This window comes from Rhea pennata, chromosome Z, assembly GCF_028389875.1.
Source record: "Rhea pennata isolate bPtePen1 chromosome Z, bPtePen1.pri, whole genome shotgun sequence".
Taxonomy (NCBI): domain Eukaryota; kingdom Metazoa; phylum Chordata; class Aves; order Rheiformes; family Rheidae; genus Rhea; species Rhea pennata.
The window spans coordinates 40540165-40560209 of NC_084702.1; the positions used below are offsets into that span (position 1 = coordinate 40540165).

Consider the following 20045-nt stretch of genomic DNA (forward strand, 5'->3'; position numbering starts at 1 on the left):
TCTACAAAATCATGGGCGCTCACCCGGAAGCGCTTCCGGGCGGGCGGCGCGCGGCGCTCTGGGTGCTTCCGGGTGCCGGCGCGCTCCCCCGTCCCGGCCGCTCCGCCACGCCGCCGCCGCCGCCTCCGGCCTGCGCGTCCCGGGTGCCCCGGCTCGGCCCGCGCCGCGGCTCGGCCCGGCCCCTCCCGCCCCTCCCGACCCCCCGCCCGCCCGCCCGCGCTGGAGATGCCGCTGCGGAGCCGCGCGGCCGCGGGGCCCTGGGGGCGGCTGGCGCTGCCGCTGCTGCTGGCGGCCTGCGCCGCCAGCGCCTCCGAGATCACCTTCGAGCTGCCCGACAACGCCAAGCAGTGCTTCTACGAGGAGATCGCCCAGGGCACCAAGTGCACCCTCGAGTTCCAGGTACCGCCGAGGGGCGCCGGGCCTGCGCCGCCGCGGTGGGGCCCGCCCGCGGGGCCCGTCCCGGCCCTTTCCTCCCGGCGCTCAGCTGCAGCTGAGGGTGCTGCTCCCTATCGCTCTGCTCTCGGGAGGCCTTGTGTGCCACCGCCTGCTTCGAGAAAGGCACGAGCTTGATCTGGAGCTAAGCAGGGTGTGCAAAGCTAGTTGCCAAAACTCGGTGTTGTTTTTGCCTTAATCACGGTGGCTGATAGTGTTCTGCATACAGATTAAGGAAAACATTTAAAATGCTCCTATCAAATAAGTGCTGTGAGAGTGATTTTATTGTGATTTGTGAAGCGTTTGGATGATGAGCACCATGCACTATAAGGAACTAATACTTCTCAGTTTGGGGCGCGGTTTGAATGGGGCCACGCAGCAAACAGAGAGAAAGTGACTGACTAGGTAGTTAATTACTAGCTAAGTGCCTTTGGCTTGGGACAAGAGTCAGCTCCTGTGGAGCTCCTTGGGATGGGAGTCTTACAGAAAATAAAATATGCAAGCACAGAATCAGTCAGGTTGGAAGGGACCTCTGGCGATCATCTAGTCCAACCTCCCTGCCCAAGCAGGGTCACCTAGAGCACATTAGACAGGATCGAGTCCAGGTGGGGTTTGAATATCTTCAGAGAAGGAGACTCCACAGCCTCAGTGGGCAACCTGTTCCAGACCAACCTGGCCCAAAGAACTAAAATATACTTGAAAACTATTTTTAGTGTGTGTGTGTTAAGTGAGGTTGCCCAGCTATTCTTGATTCTCCCAGTCTCCAATGTTTTGAAGCTGCAGCCATAGTGACAGTGGTGTGCAGCTTTCTCATGTTTAAAAAGCAAACAATAGCCCAGACAGTTTGGATGTCTCTGGAGTTTATCAGCTGGGTTGGAGGCTTCAAGTCTGTCACTTCAATTGGTGAAGTCCTTGACAGCTAGTAGAGCGGTTGCAGCACTAGAGAGAAGACATTCTTGTCAATGGAAATCATGCTTATCTTTGAGGGCTCTTGAGAGGCAGCATGCTTTAATGGACTGATGTTTCTCTTTCAAGTCCCATATTTCATTTTTTCCTTGCTGCTGTTCCACCTTTAGTGTTTTCAGGAACCATTGCATTCCTACCAGTATCGGCCCTTGTACTTTGTCGTACATGTTTTCGTTCTTTGTTAGATTTTTTTTTCCTACTCTCTTGTTTCTCAGACCCCGGTTTTCTTGTCCCTGCCTGTTCCTTCTCATTTTTTTTCATAAAGTCTCTTGCTTGCAGTACTTTTCCTTAGCTGTTTTGAGCTGGATATCATTGGAGATTGCAGGGCAGAAGCCTGGTATTCTCACTTCCATTGGTGGTTTTAAGTCAGATCAAAACACTAGGAGTATTGTTAAAAAGTCTATTTTGTCCTACTACTAGTCAAATGAAGCGCAGTGTCCTTAGGCACAATGTCAGAAAGAAGAGAAGAGAAGAGACTCAAGCAGGCTCTGTGGGAAGGAATACTGGGGAAACATCTAAGCAAGTCTTTCACACACGTGTGTAAACTCACCCTTTCAGGATCTGTAATATATGTGAATAAATTTCATATAAGTGGTCAAGAACCCTTCTCTGTCAAATTTGAGATTATACCTCAAAGATGAACCGTTATTTTGTTATAGAAAATTTTATTCCTGAATTCTTCCTTGTGACCAGATTATCATTTCTAGTTGGGTTTCTCTTGTGTATTTCATATAGAAGTGGACAGCCAGGGTAGGAAACCTGAATATGATTGATTAAAGTCTGAAAGGCCTAAGTGGTAGGAGTCTGAAAACAGTCTTGTAATGGGTTGTTCAGAGGAGCTTTAATAAGCTGTGTTTCTACCTGATGATAATGCATTGAAGAAGTGGTCATTTAAACTAATTTGCCCTTTTTATCTTGTTATCACATTTCTGGAAAAAAATACGAAGATATCGCTTGTGAACTGGACATTTAAAACTTGATACCTAGGTAAACAGGTAGCTTCAACTATGTAATGTCAAGTGCTTATCTGAAGGGCAGATTATGGTTCTCAGCACCTCTGAATAAATCCTTATTACATTATATATTCAATGAGATACTCAGATATTTCAAGTGGAGGTAAAACTTTTCTATTTTAACAAGATTCTCTACGTGCATAGAGGGCCATACCTTTGAGTGCATGTCTCTTCCTCCTTGAGGACACTTTATCTTAAAGGCAAGAAATTGGGAGCAAGAATTAAACTTAAAACTGCTAGCCTGAGAGTCATCAGAATAGTAATTTGTGAGCTGCCAATTGGTCTTGCCTTGGGGATAGAGTTACTAGTCTGATTCTTTAGAACAGCATGCTGTAGACTAGCACTAATCAAAGCCTGAAAATACTTAAAACAGTATCAAATCACTTGTAGCTGTTACCTGAACGTGCTGATGTGGGGAAGAAATAGTCATTAATTGTACATGCGTGAGGCAGCAGACCCTCTGAATGACACTCTCTTGACATACGCGTATGAAAATGAGCCAAGTTGTAATACCTGTTCTACTGGACGTAAGCCATTTCTGCAGCATAAAGCAGCTTGACCTAATAGGGTAACTATGCAATGCCCGTCAGGCCATACAGAAAGAATTTGTTTTGTTGGATTTTGATGATCTCAGTTTTCTGAATCTGTTCAATGGACGGGCTTGTGAATATAACAAATGATTCATTATAATTATGTCTTTGCCCCCATCATGTTTCATGTACTGTAGTCTCTGGTATGGTGTTAGTATCTTAAACTAAAGTAATTATAATCTCTCTCTCATAAACTGTTTGAAAAGATAGCTGATATTTTGTGTCCTGAATTTAAAAAACTCCTTAAGAGAATGATTTTTGCAAATTTGCATTGGAAGGCTTTCAAATTAATGCACTATATTTTAAAACATATTTGTCAGATCAAGATATCTTGAAGCTCCACTTGACAAATCATGCTTTTGAGAATAAATATATTGAATGTCTGTTCTGTTAAAAAGACAGTTTCTTGGGGGTGTTTTTCAGGTGATCACTGGAGGTCATTATGATGTTGACTGTCGGTTGGAAGATCCTGATGGCACTGTCTTGTACAAAGAGATGAAGAAGCAATATGATAGTTTCACATTTACTGCATCCAGAAATGGAACATACAAATTCTGCTTCAGCAATGAATTCTCTACTTTCACACACAAAACTGTGTACTTCGATTTCCAGGTTGGAGAAGATCCTCCGCTATTTCCTAGTGAAAACAGAGTAACTGCACTTACCCAGGTAAAATGCTGTTGTTCGACTTCAGCTGGCGGAGTGAATGTTTTTCCAGTTCAACTGCACTAGATATCTGTATCACTTCTGAAAATTAATAGGTTGGAGCTTCTTTAAAATAACCTGTGTTACTAAAAATGAAAATTTTTCTAAAGATAGGATTTATTGAACACAGAGCAAAGCTGAGAAGCAATTTTTGTTTAACACACAGAACAAAGTGTTTAAGAGAAAATGAGGATTAACAACTTAATCTAGGCGAGTGTTTTTTTTTTTTTTTTAAGGGAACTGCCTTTAAATGCTGTGTTTCTGCATCTGTGGAAGCATGGATTTTACGACGTGTGAGATGTTAATGGATCAGGCTTTTCAAAATTTCTGAGCTTTGGAGAAAATGAGAAGAAAATTCCAGGAAAACTTAGTTATATTTAGGTGGTTTCTTGCTAATTGTCCTGTATAAGACACTGAGTGTCAAAGCGTTATTCTTAGCCCGAACTTACTCTCCTAATGTTTCCTTCTTTCTTCTGGATTTTACAGTTTTGCACTACATCTGGCTAAATTAAATCTATCAAAATTTCCCTTGGAACACTTACTCCATGAGTTCTTATTAATGTTCTTTATAGTATAAATGTCATCAATCATCATTTTAAACAACCATTTTAAAATGCTGGGTGTGGCCACTGTTTTACTAGTCTGGACTTAAAGGTATAAATATGGCTTCCCAATATCCATCAACTTTCGCTCACTTGAATTTATGCCATATAAGTCTGCATTAGCTAAGATTTGTAGTAAGTAGATGACCTGCTGTGAATTCAATTGCGGATCTTACCTCTTCTTTCTTGTCACTTTTCTCTGCTTTTATCTTTTCCTGATTCCTTAACACCCCATCTTACTGTCCTTTCTTTAGCCTTCATTCTGTGTTTTGTTCTAGGGTGTTTGTTTTGTTGTTTTGGGGGGATTTTGTGTTGGTTGGTCAGTGGGCTTTTTTTACTACTCTGACACCAGTAGAGGGAGTTTTGAGAACACAAAGTGTAGTCTCTAGGTCTAGCATCTTGGCAGCTAGGGTATGGGAGAGGATACCAGAAAAATCAAGTTTATCAGTGGATTGTTTCATATGTAATGCAAATAAGATCTTTGGGGAAGGAGCAGTATAATGCATCTTTGCTAAGTAGGTGCTCACTGCAGTTATCTTGAGGCTTGTAGTGTGACCAAGTTGGAGGCAGACTTTCACAGGGACTGTAAAAGGTAAATCGCTGAAACCAGACTGACATTGTTCTTAAATTTAAGATTCCTGTTGCAGAGTAGGAGGGCTTTGTAATTTATCAGTGAGATCAATGGTGGAACTTAATGCAAGAAATCTCTTCCTGAATTTTTTTGGAAGAGTGTCTTAGACTTGTTCAGACACCTTCTTTGAAAGTCATCAACTTGAAAAGCAGATCTGGCATAAATATAAGTGACTGAGACATCTTATTAGGGTGCCAGACATTTCTTTTTCAGGAAATAATACTTTTAGGACATAACCAACTGGTTAGAACTTCAGTATTTTGAAGATATATTCATTAATTCTTGATGCTGGAAACGGGCAGTACTGACTGAGTTAAACTTCTTACAGTTTCAATTTATCCTTTATGTAAAAAATGAGCTAGAGCTTGGAAAGCCATGAATATGTGATGATTGAAAAGGTTAAGATTTTTTTCAGTGTAGAAAATGAAATGTGATTCTTATGAGAAATGTCAAATGGAGTTGGACAACTTTCAAGTACTTATTATATGAATGTGGTAGGGAGTATCTAGAACACAGTTATTGTCAGAATTGTCCTTTTTCTAGTCATGTTTTACATAATGTGTAACTAACCAAAGATTTTTTTTGCCAGAGGAACATGTTTATGTCCATAGTCTAAACTTCAGGACTTTATAAAACTGCTGTTTACGTGAGTTTTGTGTGAAGATCATCATACTTGTATACATTATATGCTTGTGTATTTCACTGTGCATATTGTAATGATATAAATTAATTGGTAGCTACCTAAATCTGAGAAGAGACTTGCTTCTTGTTTGGCTAGTGTATGTAAAATTAAGAAATGGGAGATCACTGATATATTCTAATACAGTATTGCTTATGTTCCCTTTTGAATGCAAACATATATGAATTTAAATTTCATTTCCTAGTGCATCACTTACTGGATCTGCAGTTTTACAAGCTTTTGTACTTACGTCATCACATTCATGTGTGTGGAATTTGATTAATCAAGTTAAATTTTAGTGTTTCAATCTGACAATGGACAGAGCTGATCTTTAGTCTGTAAAGTTATATGAATCCTCGTTTTTAAATGTCAAACCACAAAACTTGACAAAGTGTTAGGGTTCTTTATACAGAACTGTGTATTTGTTTACTTTTCTAGATGGAGTCTGCCTGTGTTTCGATTCATGAAGCTCTGAAGTCTGTCATCGATTATCAGACTCATTTCCGGTTGAGAGAAGCACAAGGCCGCAGCAGAGCGGAGGATTTAAACACAAGAGTAGCCTACTGGTCAATAGGAGAAGCAATCATTCTTCTTGTAGTTAGTATCGGGCAGGTATTTCTCCTCAAAAGCTTCTTCTCAGATAAAAGAACCACCACAACCCGTGTTGGATCATAACTGGCAGTGATGATGCTTCAGGTCATTGTGTGCTATTCATCTGTAAAATTACTGTTCTCCAATTAATTGTAGGTACAAAGGAACTAAATACGTGCAACATTTAGATGTGTCTACCCCTCCTCATCCATTAAAATCACAAAACATGCCCCCTAAAATACAGAAGGAACTCACAATTTGAAGTATAAGGAAAACTTTAACTTAATGTTTTCTGATGCTTGTATTAAATACCTGAGAGTGACCAGCCATTCTTTATTTCTACTGATTTTAATCCAAACTGAGTTTGACTTTACCAGTAAGATTACCCTTCTGTGGTATAATGCTTTAAAAGAACCCAGTAATGTAGTGTCTGATATGAAGTACAATATACGTGAAAAACTGACTCAATTTTAATTTTCAAGCTGATTGTATTGGATTATAAACAGGCAAATGTGATGAACTGTAGTTGCAGAATGTTTTCTTGCACTGTTTTGATTTGCTGTGACAAAAAAAAAAAAAAAAATCCAATGATACTCTTTGCTTATTTCTAAAACTGTTGCAAGCTTGACACTACATCATGGTGCAAATTCTTTACCAGCCTGGTAAGTCTTCACCTTCCAAACTTGCTAAATTCTATACTTGAGTGCATTTGTTTAAACACACATTCTTCTACATAAAAATACATTGCATTTCCTCTTTTACAATGTTTGTTTTACTGAACAAATTGTAAACTGAGACTACTCAGGAAATCCACTTTCTGTATTCAAAAATCCAAATCTCCCCAGTTTATTTAAAAAAAAATGCAATAAAATAGAGAATCTTGTAACTTTGTCACTGAACCTATACAGTCTCTGCTTCTGAAAAAGCTGCTGCTGCTTTTCAGATTTAAGATCAGAGGTAACTTGGTTTGTTAAGCAAGGCAGCATCAGCACTGGACAAAGTTATATTGCATCTGTTAGGCACATACAAAGCTTTTTACTAAATTGTTTTCCTATTAAGAAGCCAATTTGATATTGATACTGCATTGCACGAGTGCTGTACATTTTATTACCCTGTGTGTGGTGCACTGATACATTATGGCCTTGTGCATCTAATTGCCACTTTTTTGCTAGTGGTCAGGAAATGTTTTAAATATTTCAGGGTATCTTTTTGGTAGATTTGTAGTTATGTTGTTTCCACTGCTCATGTCTTTAGTAGCTTATGTATTGTAAAGTCTTGTTTTATTTGGATGTGGAAGGTAGTAAATGTATGTACATAAAAGTAGCTTGAATTGAGCTAATGAAAGTAAGGCTAAACTCCTTCAGATAGCTCTGGAGGAGTAAATGGACTCTGACCAATTCTTAAGTGCACACAGACTAAACTGAGGCAAAAACAAATTTGTGTGTGTTACTGAGCTTAATTTAAAAGATGCTACTTAAACTAGCTTATAGCAAACAGGAAGAATGCTAAATCCCCGTTAATTGCCTGTATTTTCAGCAAAAACATTGAGAAGTATACATACAGGTAACACTTGGGCATTCTGAATAACTGATCTAAGATGACCTGACTTTAACATGTTGTGATCATTTTTTTTAATGTTCCCTGTCTCCAAAGTGATCAACTGTCCTTGCAGAAACTGAAGAGAAAAACAATTCAAAGAAGTTAAAGGTCACTGGGGTATTAAAAAGCTTAATGTATATTATGCCAGCTATGTATAGTATCCTTCTATCTTGTACTGAATTTTAAATAATTGCAGTCCCATTTTTGGGATACAAACTTCCCAGAAAGTTAGACTCAATTGGAATGAGCTAGTGCTTTCTTCTTAAGACACAAATCTGTGCCTGTACACAACATTCTTGATTGTGCCTATATGCTTTGTTCTTGTGTGTTTCAGCAACTGAGCTGCAGAATTTTTTTTATGCATTACGACACACAAAGATGAAGTGAATAGGGCAGTTGGGGTGCAAATGTGGGATAAAAACATGATTTAATTTTGATAGTCTCCACTCTAATCTTTTGAAGTCTGAATATCACTTTTGAGTAGCTGTAATCACAACAGAAGTCTTTGTTTTAAAGATGTGAAACATGATTCTTCTCCCCTCCCTCCCCTCAACTAAATCAGTTGTTCTGTGTGCTGTCAAAATTGGTAAACAGTGAGGTAAACCAAATACTGGTTGGCCATCACATACACATGTCTATTTTTTCCTAATGTTTGAATGTGTGAAGTGGGACAGTTTAACTCAATATTACTCCCACTGCGTAGGTTTAGTGGACTTGACTTTTGCATTGAAGTTAGGTGTCTGAACCAATCCTCTGGTATCTTGCTGCATAATATGCAGCAATAGATTTAAAAAAAAAAAAGCCTTTATTTTTGTGTTATTAAAAACATGGCACAAATACACATGTTTAAACATAGCTGTATATATTTTTTAAAGTAAGTTACTGAATAGGATGTAATAAAACACACGCTAACACTTCAGCAATGGGTGAAGAAAATGCTTTGTGATTTTTCTTTTTTGTGAAAGCCACATCTTTTTATATATGAAAAGAATCCTTTCCTTTAATGGTATGATGCACAACTAAATCACCCTCTCAAATGAGATACAGCTGTGTTTTTAAATTGCAAAAGGCCCTGGGTTTCAGCTATTCCTTGGATGTTTTATGTTTACAGAACTTCTTTTCATGTCCTGAAATGTCAGTTCTTGTTTTAGTTTGCAAAAAAAATTTAGTTTGAATAAGACAAAAGGCAGACCCTGTGAATATTGTATGGGAAAATAAAAATTAATATATGAATGTGGTCTGATTGTTTTGTTTACATTTGGCGGGGTGAGCATTATTCTCAAATTGTTATTCAAAGCTTTTTGGAAGAAGTTGACGTGTTTTAACACATTACTTGCAAGAGTGTAAATCTGCATGACGCTTGATCGTTATTTCTGTTGCTGTACAGTGAGGAGTGCATCAGTTCACTGCTGTTCCCAACTAGCTCTGCTTTCCCATTACTGGAAAAACTCAACTTTGAGCAAGATACCATGGTTACTGGCTCTTTGCAGTACACGCGGTAGTATTTATAAATCTTTGCCTGTTGGAGTGGAATTCAAAGTATTTGACCTCTGATGCCAGGAATAATGTGGGATCTACTGCATCTGTTAACGTTAATTCTGTAGATAAAAGGTTAATACAGGATGAACCAGAAACATTTATCTAAGTGATGTCTAATGATGGGATATAAATTTGAAATGCTACTTGTGGTAGCTTGATTTGTGGTGGGAGGTATTTTATATAGCTTGTTGAATGCTAGCACTGATCATTTTGACAAATTTTTAGAAGTTTTAGACAGTTTTAGAAATCTGATTTAGTTAGCCATCGTTGATTTTACAGGCCCTTTCCAAAAATTGCTTTTTTGTCTTGTTTTCCCCCTCCCTCCCTTCTGGTGGTTCTACATTCAAAATCTTTTAAGAATACTTACGTTAAGTGGGTACAAGAAAGCATTTGTCTTGAAACGTGGGTAAATTCTGTGGAATGTTAGTCCACCTTTTTTAAAGGCTTTAAGTGCCTGGCACTCAGGATTTCAAGGCAGCTTAAGACAACCTGTGGTGGCCAGAGCACGTTTCCACTGAAAACCACTCCTCTTACCGAAACAACAAGAACTACTGGAAAAAAATTTGTAAAAATGACGAGATGACTCAGAGGATCAGCTGACCTGTCACGTGACCGTGAGCGCTTTTCCGAGGAGGAAGCGGGAACATGTGCTCCGGGCTCCGGACCCGCTGCCCCTCTTAGACAGCGGCTCCCCGGACGGACTCACCGCGGCCCGGGCGCAGCTGCCTGCGTTCCCGCTGCCTTAGTCAGGCACCGGTTACTGAGGGAGAGGTTTTAAGCCCGACCCTCCAGTTCAGCTACAGTGTAAGACAGTGCGGAAAGCTGGTGTACAAGGCCAGGTTCCTGTAAAAAAAGAGAAAAAAAAAAAAAAAAAGCATCTGTACCTGCAGTGTGACTAGAGTAGGATTCTCGTGGAGAAAGGGATGCTGTTTCCCAAGAAAGCAGCACGGGTTTCGTTGCTTGCGTTCTGCACCCTGAAGCAAAGCAAGCTCATTGCATGTTATCAGGGAAATGCTTTATGAAATGCAGATTTATAGTTCTTTTTCCAAACCACTAAAAGCAGCGGGGTCGCGTGGATAGCCTGATGCTGTCGTGCACGACTGGAAGGTAGTGTGTTTTATGTATCACTATCGCTCTGTTGGCTTTGTGGTGGTGAAGTGGAAAAAGAAATCTGTTCGTTTCTGTAAATTTCTGATCTGACAAACAAAAATGAACTTATAACGGACTGTATGTTAATGTTGTGACCTCTTACAAATGCTTTTTCTAGCAAGTTGTGCTGCCCTAAGGTTTCTGAAGAAAGGGGAATGAACTAATCTGAATGTGCCTGGGAAGGTAAGTGGCCTGTGATTTTTAAATTGGGCTGTTTTTAAAAGGCTTCTCCAGCTTTTTATGCTTATTGACTATTGTGAACTTTTAACTTTTGCTATGCTAAATTCAGCTGATGCTTAACTTCCTCTTCTGGATTTTTGAGCAGCGTGGCGCTTGCTTTTCATAGCACATAGTGTTATGACAGCATTCTCTGTTTAGCTGTTCCCACCACCACCAGCAATGGCTCTGGTAATGCCTCTTTGGCAATCTGTAGACACCTAAAACAGTTTTTTCTCAAAAGCATTATGGCTTTTTTTTTCTTTCTTTCTTTTTTTCTGGTAGTGGTTTTCATCGGTTTCTATTCTTGCCATGTGGTGCGCAGCCCAGGGGCTGCCATGCTGCGTGGGCCTGTATATATATGTGTGTGTGTGTGTGTATACGTATATATGCGTGTGTATGTGTATATGTATGCAGCTGCGATGGAGTCCTTGTGAGCACTGTGCTCCAGTCATTGCTTCCATGAGGATCTCCCTGAGTATGGCAAAAGGTACGAGGGCTGCTGGCTGCGATGCAGGTGTGCGAAGGTACGTCGCTTAATGATGTTATACAGCTTGCACTTTTGTCCTTATCTCTTGTTGCTTAAGCCTCAGAAGAAGGGATACAGTAATGAGAGTTTTAGCTGTTAAACACTTCTCCTGAGGGCTTAAGCTATTTTTTCTCATTTTATTTCTTTTGTTTCATGTCTGAATGATTATGCTCTGTCTGCAGTGTCCTGAAAGAATACCCTATTAGATGCCAGATGCTAGAGTCCTTAGTGATTGTGTTGCTTCTGAGATTTCCTCTTAAATGTTAACAATAATGAGCTAAAGTTGAAAATGGAAACCAAACTTCTTAATTCTGAAAATACAAAAATAATTACATTTAAAGCAGTTGTGTCATTTATTGCTGCCTATTTTGGAAACTATCTGAGGAACAATATAGTGTGTTTTCCTAATAATGTGTTTCCTAATAGTGTGTTTCCTAATAATTGATCAGAAAAATGGAGGAAAGAAGAGTGTTTTCGTTTTGAGATGACAGAGAGAGTTTGTGTAATAAAATATATTTTTGCTTTTGAATACCCTCTCCAAACAAAATAAGGTTTATACCAGCTCGGACTTGCCCATTTTTTCTGAGGTTTGGTTTTTGCCAAACCAAAATGCCAAAGTCCTTTGCTCAGACTTTTCCTTACCCTGTCTCTCTCTCTCCACACGATGTTTGGAAGAATCCCCTCTCTGCTGGAGTTGACTCCTACATTCATGCTGTGGTTGCTGAACAGGATTACTGTGTGCCGGTTGGTAGCTCCTGCCAATGGGGCAAGTCTGCAGGGACAGCAGTGCAGGGTTGCAGGTGTTGCTATTGCGTTGCTGCAGGATGCGAAGAACAGCAGTTGCTTCACCATACTGCAGAGCCCCTGCCGTTGCCCTTCTCTTACCAGATTTTGGTACCTGGCAGTGAGGTAGCAAAATGTGTTGTGTGCAAGTGCAATTGCTGCTGTAGAACTAGCACAGCAGAGTCTGGTTTAATGGTGTGGCAACTTCAGCCAGGTAAATTGGGGTTTTGTGTATCAGAAAAGGTGACAGCTCTGAGGGTCGTACAGTGCTAATGCGCTTGGTAAGCTCAAACTTCAAAAATGAAGTAAAAAGTACATATTAAGGACGATATTTCTTCAGATTTTTTTTTTGGGGGGGGGGGTTATTTGAAAATAAAATCTGAGCAGGATCAGCCTTGAGGCTTCTTCTGAAAAATCATGTTAAGGAGAAAGATGGCTTGTATATCTTTAATTAGGAAAGCTACAGCTGTAAGAGAAGAACAAGCTTGCTTGATCAAAAAGCTCATGCATTTTAAAGAATAAAAATAATACAAAATGCAGAGGTCTTGCCCGAACATTGCTAATAGAGATGATATCTCTGTGTGTAATATTCTATTATGTGCAATGTCTTATGAGACCAGAAAGCTGTGGAGCGCTCTGTAGGAGTGCTTGAAGTTGAGGGGGCAATACGAGAGAATGGGGAGTAGCACGACTCTTGGAGGAAAAATGTTGGTGGTTGAATATGATGTAGTCATCCAAGGCCGTGTTCCATGTGAAACAAATGGGTTTCAACTGTTATTAAAATAATTACTCAAGAACATGGAGTTTCTGGTACAAGATGGCATATGGGAATGTGCTGAACCAAATTAATCAAAACTGTTGGAAGGCTGTTAGGGAGTTATGAAAGGATATATTGATGAGATCCTGAACAGTGGGATTGTTCTGCGAGGGCTGACAGGCTTGTCTGTGCTCAGAGTGACGCTTTGAAGCAAAATCAAATATTTCTCTGTGTGAAGCCTTTAATTTGTGGACTGAGCCTAATAGCATATAGACAATACTGGCTTTTTTACTAGGATAAATACGTGTCAGGAAGTGACAAATATTGTGTGCAGTTGACCTGCAGCTAGGTTCACTTGGAGCTCTAGCAGATGTGCAGTGGCAGGCAGAAACTGGGCAACTGGTGCTGTTACCACCCTCAGCTGTCCCCCTCCCTGGCCCTGGGAGAGGACGTGGCCCTCCTTCAGGAGGGGTGTTGGACTCGAGCAGTTCTTCAGTCACCCTGGTTTTCAGTTTGATACAGTAAGCTGAAAGTGCTTTGCTATGCTGGGCTGACAGGGTTGATTCAGGGAGCAGATCGGATGCTCCTCTCCCTCGGAGGACCGCTTACCCTAGTAACGTGAACCGTCTGAACTGAGTTTCCTGACGCGCGTTTGGGGCCGTATCAGAGTTCCGAAGGTATTGGGGAATTAATTTTTTGACACTTGATGCATCTATCTTGACTTTTAGAACAAAAAGAGCTACTTAAAAATCAGTGTCATCGATTCATTAGCGTTCAGGTGTATTCCTAAATTGCTGGTGACGCCTGCTAAGTCAGGAAGGGCCTGTCACATCATCAGATCTTCAATGTTAAGTATAGTCAGTGCTCAGTTATCTGCGGTAGCAGGTGCTGGAGTAAAATGGGTAGAGCAAAACCATCGCTAACCCTAAATTGTATTTAAATGTTGCTCTGAGAATGTACAGTGGAGGAGTAACAGCGACAGGGAGGGCAAGGCTTGAGTTTTGAGGTCCAGGGATTCCTGAGAGGTCAGTGGAAGGAGCTGGTAAGGCCTCGCGGCGCGTTACGGTGTGAATGCAGTCCCTCTGCTAGCTCCTTGGGGGCACGCGTCTCCGCAGCCTGGGTGACGGAGGGCTGCGGGAACGCAAGGACAGCGCGAAGGGCGTTGGGCGCGCAGCCTGCTTGTGTCAGCCGGCTGTGGCGTCCTGTCACAACTTACACTGGCTCGTTTGCAGAGGCAGAAGCTGCCTTGTTAGTGCGCGTCTTGCACACAGCTTAGCACAGTGACTCCCTGGCTTGGACCAGCAGCCCCTCGCCTGGGAACAACTGCCTAAAAGATGATTTCTGCTAGAGCCGTAGAGCCTTTGGTGCTGTGAGTCACGCGGGTTTGTCCTATCAGTCCTCCCCTCTTTATGGAAGACGTAAGGTTGCACTGGAGCAGCTGCACTCCTTGTCCTCATCTTCACAGTTGTGTTGGGCAACTGTTAAATAGCTGTAGGAGCTTTTCCATGCGTGCTCCTTGGGGACTGCGCTCTTCTGTCGCACGTCCGTGCGCGGTTTGGGGTGAGTTGGCAACGCCTGGCAGCGTGGCACAGGTGGCGACTCCCATTACTGACCGTGTCTCGTGTGTCAAGCAAATTCGCAGTAGATTGGCCTGGGAAACCTTTTGCTCTTGTGCTCTCTGGGGATGTTAGTCTTCAAAAGACTATTTTTATCTTCCACCTGGGAAGGAAAATGTGACTCTTCTTGATGTAGGTTTGCACCTGTGACCTTACCACCATCCTGTCTATGGAGAGGGGGTGAAGGGAGGAAGACCATAAGTATTAAAATAGATATTTCTTCTTGTAGCTGGAACAGTTGATTCTTCTGTGTGAGGTTTTGTTCATTTGTAAGAGCATGAGTAATCAGGAAAGGCCTTTTGAAAACATATGTCCTACATTTATGCTTGAGCCCCCAAGGCTTGGGTTCCACTGAGACAAGAGTGATCAGATTCTTCCTTTCTTTAATTCCTAACCTTCTCTGCAAACAAACGTTAGCACCACACCAAAAATCCGATGACCAAAGTGTCGGGCGGGCATACTCGTGTCAGGAAAAAGATGTAATACTGCCATTTTGTCCTCTACAAAACATTTCTCTCTTTGGTGCTTAAAAAGATGAAGTATAATCCTGAGCAGTAGTGAGGGAATGACATAATGCTAATTGGGCCCTTATTTGCTTATTTAAAAGGTTGTAACGTTCTAAAATGTGGCATCTGAGAGAGGAGGAAATTACATTAATTCTTTTTGGAAGCACTCTTTATTATTGTGCTGTGCCACAGAGTGGATTATAATAATAAAAGACTTTATTTTTGGATCTTGGACAAAATCACTGCCTCCCCAAAGGATGGTGACATGGCTTTACCGATTTTTATTCCTAGTCTGTTTCTTTTTGGTTACCAGCCTACATACGCTCTTCCTGTGGGGTGCTTGGAGCTTACTCTGGCATTTCTTAAAATTCAGAAATCCCATTGCATCATCCCGTAGATGAGGCATATGGATTGCATCGCTTCTGCATATCACCTCAGCCTCAGCAAGAAAGACAGGTTCGCCTTTAACTTTCTAGGAGCGCGTGCCTCGGCCTCGTAACTGTAGCAACGCAGGCAGTCTTCCCAAAGCAAATGAGAGTTGCCAAATCTGGAGCGCAGTTACCTTGCAGTGCCGCTGGCGCGGGAGCTCATGGCTCGCGGATCAGTTGACCGCTTGCGGTGAGCGCTAATGACACGGGCTAAAGCCCAAGCAGACGTGAACAGACCCGTTCAGGAGGGCATCTGCTGCTCCTGGGAACACAAGGAACCCCGGCGGCTGTGCGTTGGTTGTACGGCATCAATGTGAAGGCGTATATAATATTGCATATATAGGTCGCCAGGTGGTGCTGTCCAACCAAGGTGAAATGTGTTACGGTACTGCCGGGGGGGGGAAAAAGAGGCTCCTACCGTTGCACGAATGCAGCAGTTTGTGAGTGCGTGCGTGCGTGTCTGTGCACACGCACAGGGGTGCAGACAGTGCAAGAACACTTCGTGTCTTTTATTTCGAGGCTGGTAAGCCAGATGCTGTGCTTTTCGTGTATTGTGTCTGTGTAGCTTGTATTGCATTCCTCTTCAACACGGATGTTTCGAATTAGCACCAAGCAAATGGTAAGAAAGCCTTGCATATGGTGTGGAAAAGAAGAAAATAACCAAGGAACAAAAGAGAGTTGTAAGCTTACCAAGTCGGCCCATAAGCAGGAAGCACTTAAATGGTGTGGAAAATTATCCTTTGAATTTCAGTTTGTAAATGTCAGGAATTGGACCCGCTGTTTTGTTCTTGGTGAACTGATCTTTCTCTTGATGTTATGTTCCCAAGTAAATATCCAAGGGAGTAACAACTAATCCGATTAGTAAAACCAACTGTTGCATTACTGTTAAATTATGTTATTGCCTTGTGCCTCTGTCAGAGTGGTATTTTATCATAACCGTCATGGTCTAAGGACCCAGGTAAGACATGGGTTGCTGGAAGAAGTGGTATGTAGGAAGAAACGGCCAAACTTTCAGGCCTTCCACAGCCACCTTCAGATTTCCAGGCTTGTGCACCCAAACGCTTGTCTGATTTTTCCAGCTGTATCAGTTAGTCTGATAACATGTGCCAGCAAAAACCACATCCTGCTTTGTCAACGTTAGTATCTGCTCACCAAAACAGAGGAGGGCTCTCGAGTTCCAGTGGACCTGCTACCTGAAAGACCACTCTGGATCCAATTAACCCCCTTCAAAATTTCCAAAATAGCATCTGGGCTTTCAGACACCTTCATCTTTTGTAAATTACCATTGTAAAATCATTCAGTCATAAATCCTTTAATTTTTGTATTGCTTTATCAATAAATAGCTGTTTAAAAAAAAAGTAAGTCTATAGTTGATGGCTGCTTGAATTCTTACTGCTTGATGACAACATTTTTAGTGGAAGTGTGCTACTCTCCTAGGCCAGTGGATTTTTTTTTTTTTTTTAAGGCAAGACAAAAAGCCAATGATATGGTGCTATCAGAGCTACATGTGGAAAAAACTGGGGAAAAAATGACTGCCTATTGTTATTTCTTGTGTTTGTTTATAGTCTAGACCTTGCGTGTCACGACTGATTTGCTAATCTCTCAACTGTTTTCTTTAGTACGTGAATAGTGTGTGATAAGGTCAGGACAAGCACTTGATGATAAAGCAAGATTTGCCAATGTCTGTATTTGCCCATATGGTAGCATATCTTTCCACGAATGCTCAAAGGTAAAACTCCCTTTCCACCTCAAAAGGAAAAGGTAGCTACATTTTTATGTTAAAATATAATACAAAAAGAATGTGCAAAATGGTCCAATTGCCTATTCTTCAGAGTTTGTTGTTCTTTCTTCTTCATTTTAAAAAGGTTAAAGGTACCAATTTGTTAGCTTGATGTCATGTCAAATTGTAGGTGAAAAGCTGAATAAAACATGTAATAAATATTAGCTGTATTGGATTGATCCCTAATTGCCTTCAATAGTTATTGAATTCAATTGTAGATTGTGTTTGGAAAAGGAAGTACTCCCTACTTTCTATGCTGGAGTACAATTTTTTTAAACTGATTATGAAATGTTATGATGGACTGAAGCATCCTTCTCTTAATGAGACCATAACTGTCCTTTTCAGACTAATGTAACACAAATGCTCAGCCCGAAAAATTTCTCCTCATATTCAACATTCTTCTTTCTTCTTAATTTTATCATCCTTATGCATTAGCGTTGGGTCACCCTAAATGATTTCGCTTTTCCAAGATTTTATTTTTCTCACAGTATTTCTGGTCAGAGGCAATTTCTTTGGGTTCCTTAATCACTGCTCCTTTCTTGTCACAGACCACGTGCATAATATTTCTTTTTATCATTTAAACTTACTCTGGTTACCATTTCAATGAGCTAGAAACTTCTCACTGCTTTAGATCTGATCCCAATGCCGCTGTAAGTCTACACGTCTCCAACTCCTTTGTAGAATATGTTTTGAACTTTGATAAAGCGTATGTTTATCTATGGTATTTATACAGAGACTTTGTATTTGATTATAATTATATTCTACATTTTGCAGGATTTGGTATGTTTTGACCACATTCATTAAAAGAGTATTAATCCATTGTATGGTATACTATGTAATATATTGACTTGGCTTTTTCTGACTTTGATGCAATTTGGTGTCATCTTTTTGTTTTGGAGGTACACATAATTCCCCAGGTGTACTCTTACAAGAGAGTTGTATGCTCTTCATGCATAAAGCTAAAACTCACGTGTTTGAATTTTGGCAGGTTTTGTTAGTGCGATAATTTAATTAGTAGCTTCAGTAAAAGGAAGTATCAGCTTTTTTCTTAGTGTTTCTGCCTTCTTTCATTAGCATGAATAATAGCTTCCCCCAGCCAAAATAGTTTGTGTTATTCTAAAAAAGACAAGAACATTTTTTTTATGTTTTCCTAAGATTTATTGGTTTTTTGCTTTTTTTTTTTTTTTTTTTTTTTTTTTTTTTTTTTTTTTTTAGAATGGAAGAACAGATGTTAATCGTGTCAGCAACTCATTCCTGGATGCATGTTTGTCGTAATGGGCACTATTAATTCAAAACCAACTCTTTCACCAGATAGCAGCAAAAAGGCTAAGCGAGCGAGTACAGGTCAGAGACAGAGAGACTCCAAGCAAGTTAATGAATTGTGCAGCCTCTCTGCTGAAGTTGAGGAGCCTGCAAGTAGGTCTCCAGAAGTTTGCAGCAGTAATGAGAATATTGAGGATGTTTTCTATAAGTTTGTGATTCTGCATGCTGAGAATGATGTAGATGAAGCCATCCGGATCCAGAACCTGCTGCAGAACGAATTTTGTATTAAACCTGGAATAATCTTTGCTGAGATGCCTTGTGGTAAACATATATTGGAAAACTTAAGTGATGCTGTGAACGGCTCGGCGTGGACTATTATACTGCTGACAGAAAACTTTCTGAATGGTCGTTGGTGTGAGTTTCAGTCTTACACCTGCCTTGTCAATGCTCTCAACAAACAGCATAAATACAACTCTGTGATACCTGTGAGGCCGCTGAATAACCCGCTGCCCCGGGAGAAGACTCCTTTCGCCTTGCAGGCTATTAATGCCCTGGAAGAAGACAGTCCTGGCTTTGCAAAACAAGTGGAGAGAGTTTTCCAGGAGCCTACGTACAGGCAACTGCGAGACATATGGCGGAGGGAAAGGATGAAAGAGAAACTAGAGCGCTTGTGATGGTGGAAAAAGCTTTGTAAAGACAAGTGATGATTAGAATAAAGCAGAAGTGATATTCTTTGCTCTTATTCTATTAAGGAAGAGAAATTCTTCTTTTGACAAAACTAATGATAAAGTTCTCAGAGAAGGCATGTTAATTAAATACTGGGGAACACATGCTGCGTATGAAGACATAACTGTCACTGTGCCAGCTTAGAGGCACAAGATGCTGCTTTCCACCATCCATAACTGGTTTTGCCTTTATTTTTTGAGCTCTGCCAGACACGTATTGCCTTCCGTTAACAGGGTAGAGCTCTTCACATCTTCTGGCTGATGCTGAAAAATACAAGTAAATGAGGAATGCTTGTCATTATTATGAAAACAATGTTATGAAAGGCACTCTATGAAATATGCTGCTACTTTAAGAAATGGACACTTAAGTATGTAGATACTTGCGTTGCACTTTGTTTTTATATTGCAAACACTTTTTGATGCATCCTGAATGTTCTGTTGTTTTAATAAACACTTTCTTGGCTCCTTTAGACTAAGCTTGGTTTGGTCCGTTCTTTAAAGGAAAAATTTTGATTACATTAGAACATCCGCAGGGATACCACGGCAAAGGGAGCAAAATGGCATCCTAAAGAAAAAAAAGGTCTGCAGGATGCTTCTGTCCTCCCGTTGCAAGCTACCTCTGCTCCCGCGCTCGAGGATGCGCGTGGTGTTGCTCCGTGCCGTCTTTGGTACCGCGAGGGAGGAGCAGCCAGAAGAGCCGTGAGCGATGCCGCACTACAGGCTGGATGTGCGGAGCTGCCTTTAAAGCTGAATTTCCTTTCCCCGGGAGAAGCCGGCGCGTTGTTGCCATGGCTATAGCGCTCGCGCAGGAGACTCCGGCGTGGATCTTGAAGCGCTCTGCAGCTTGCAGCACCTGCGCCGCTGCCTGGGCTGGCGCAGAGGGCTCTCCTTTCTCTGCAGCGCCCGGAGAGAAGCAGGTACGCGCCGCAGCCCTTCCCTGTGCTAC

The 20045-nt window shown here is 41.2% G+C and overlaps 1 protein-coding gene across 1 annotated transcript; it reads left to right on the forward strand.

The window, feature by feature from the left end:
• Positions 1 to 225: 225 nt before the first annotated feature.
• Positions 226 to 19569, forward strand: LOC134153918 (uncharacterized). The gene is made up of 5 exons (XM_062600487.1): positions 226 to 399; positions 3425 to 3670; positions 6057 to 6281; positions 15897 to 15950; positions 18350 to 19569. The coding sequence occupies exons 1-5, from the start codon at positions 226 to 228 to the stop codon at positions 19046 to 19048; spliced, it is 1398 nt and encodes a 465-aa protein (XP_062456471.1). The 3' UTR covers positions 19049 to 19569.
• Positions 19570 to 20045: the final 476 nt, after the last annotated feature.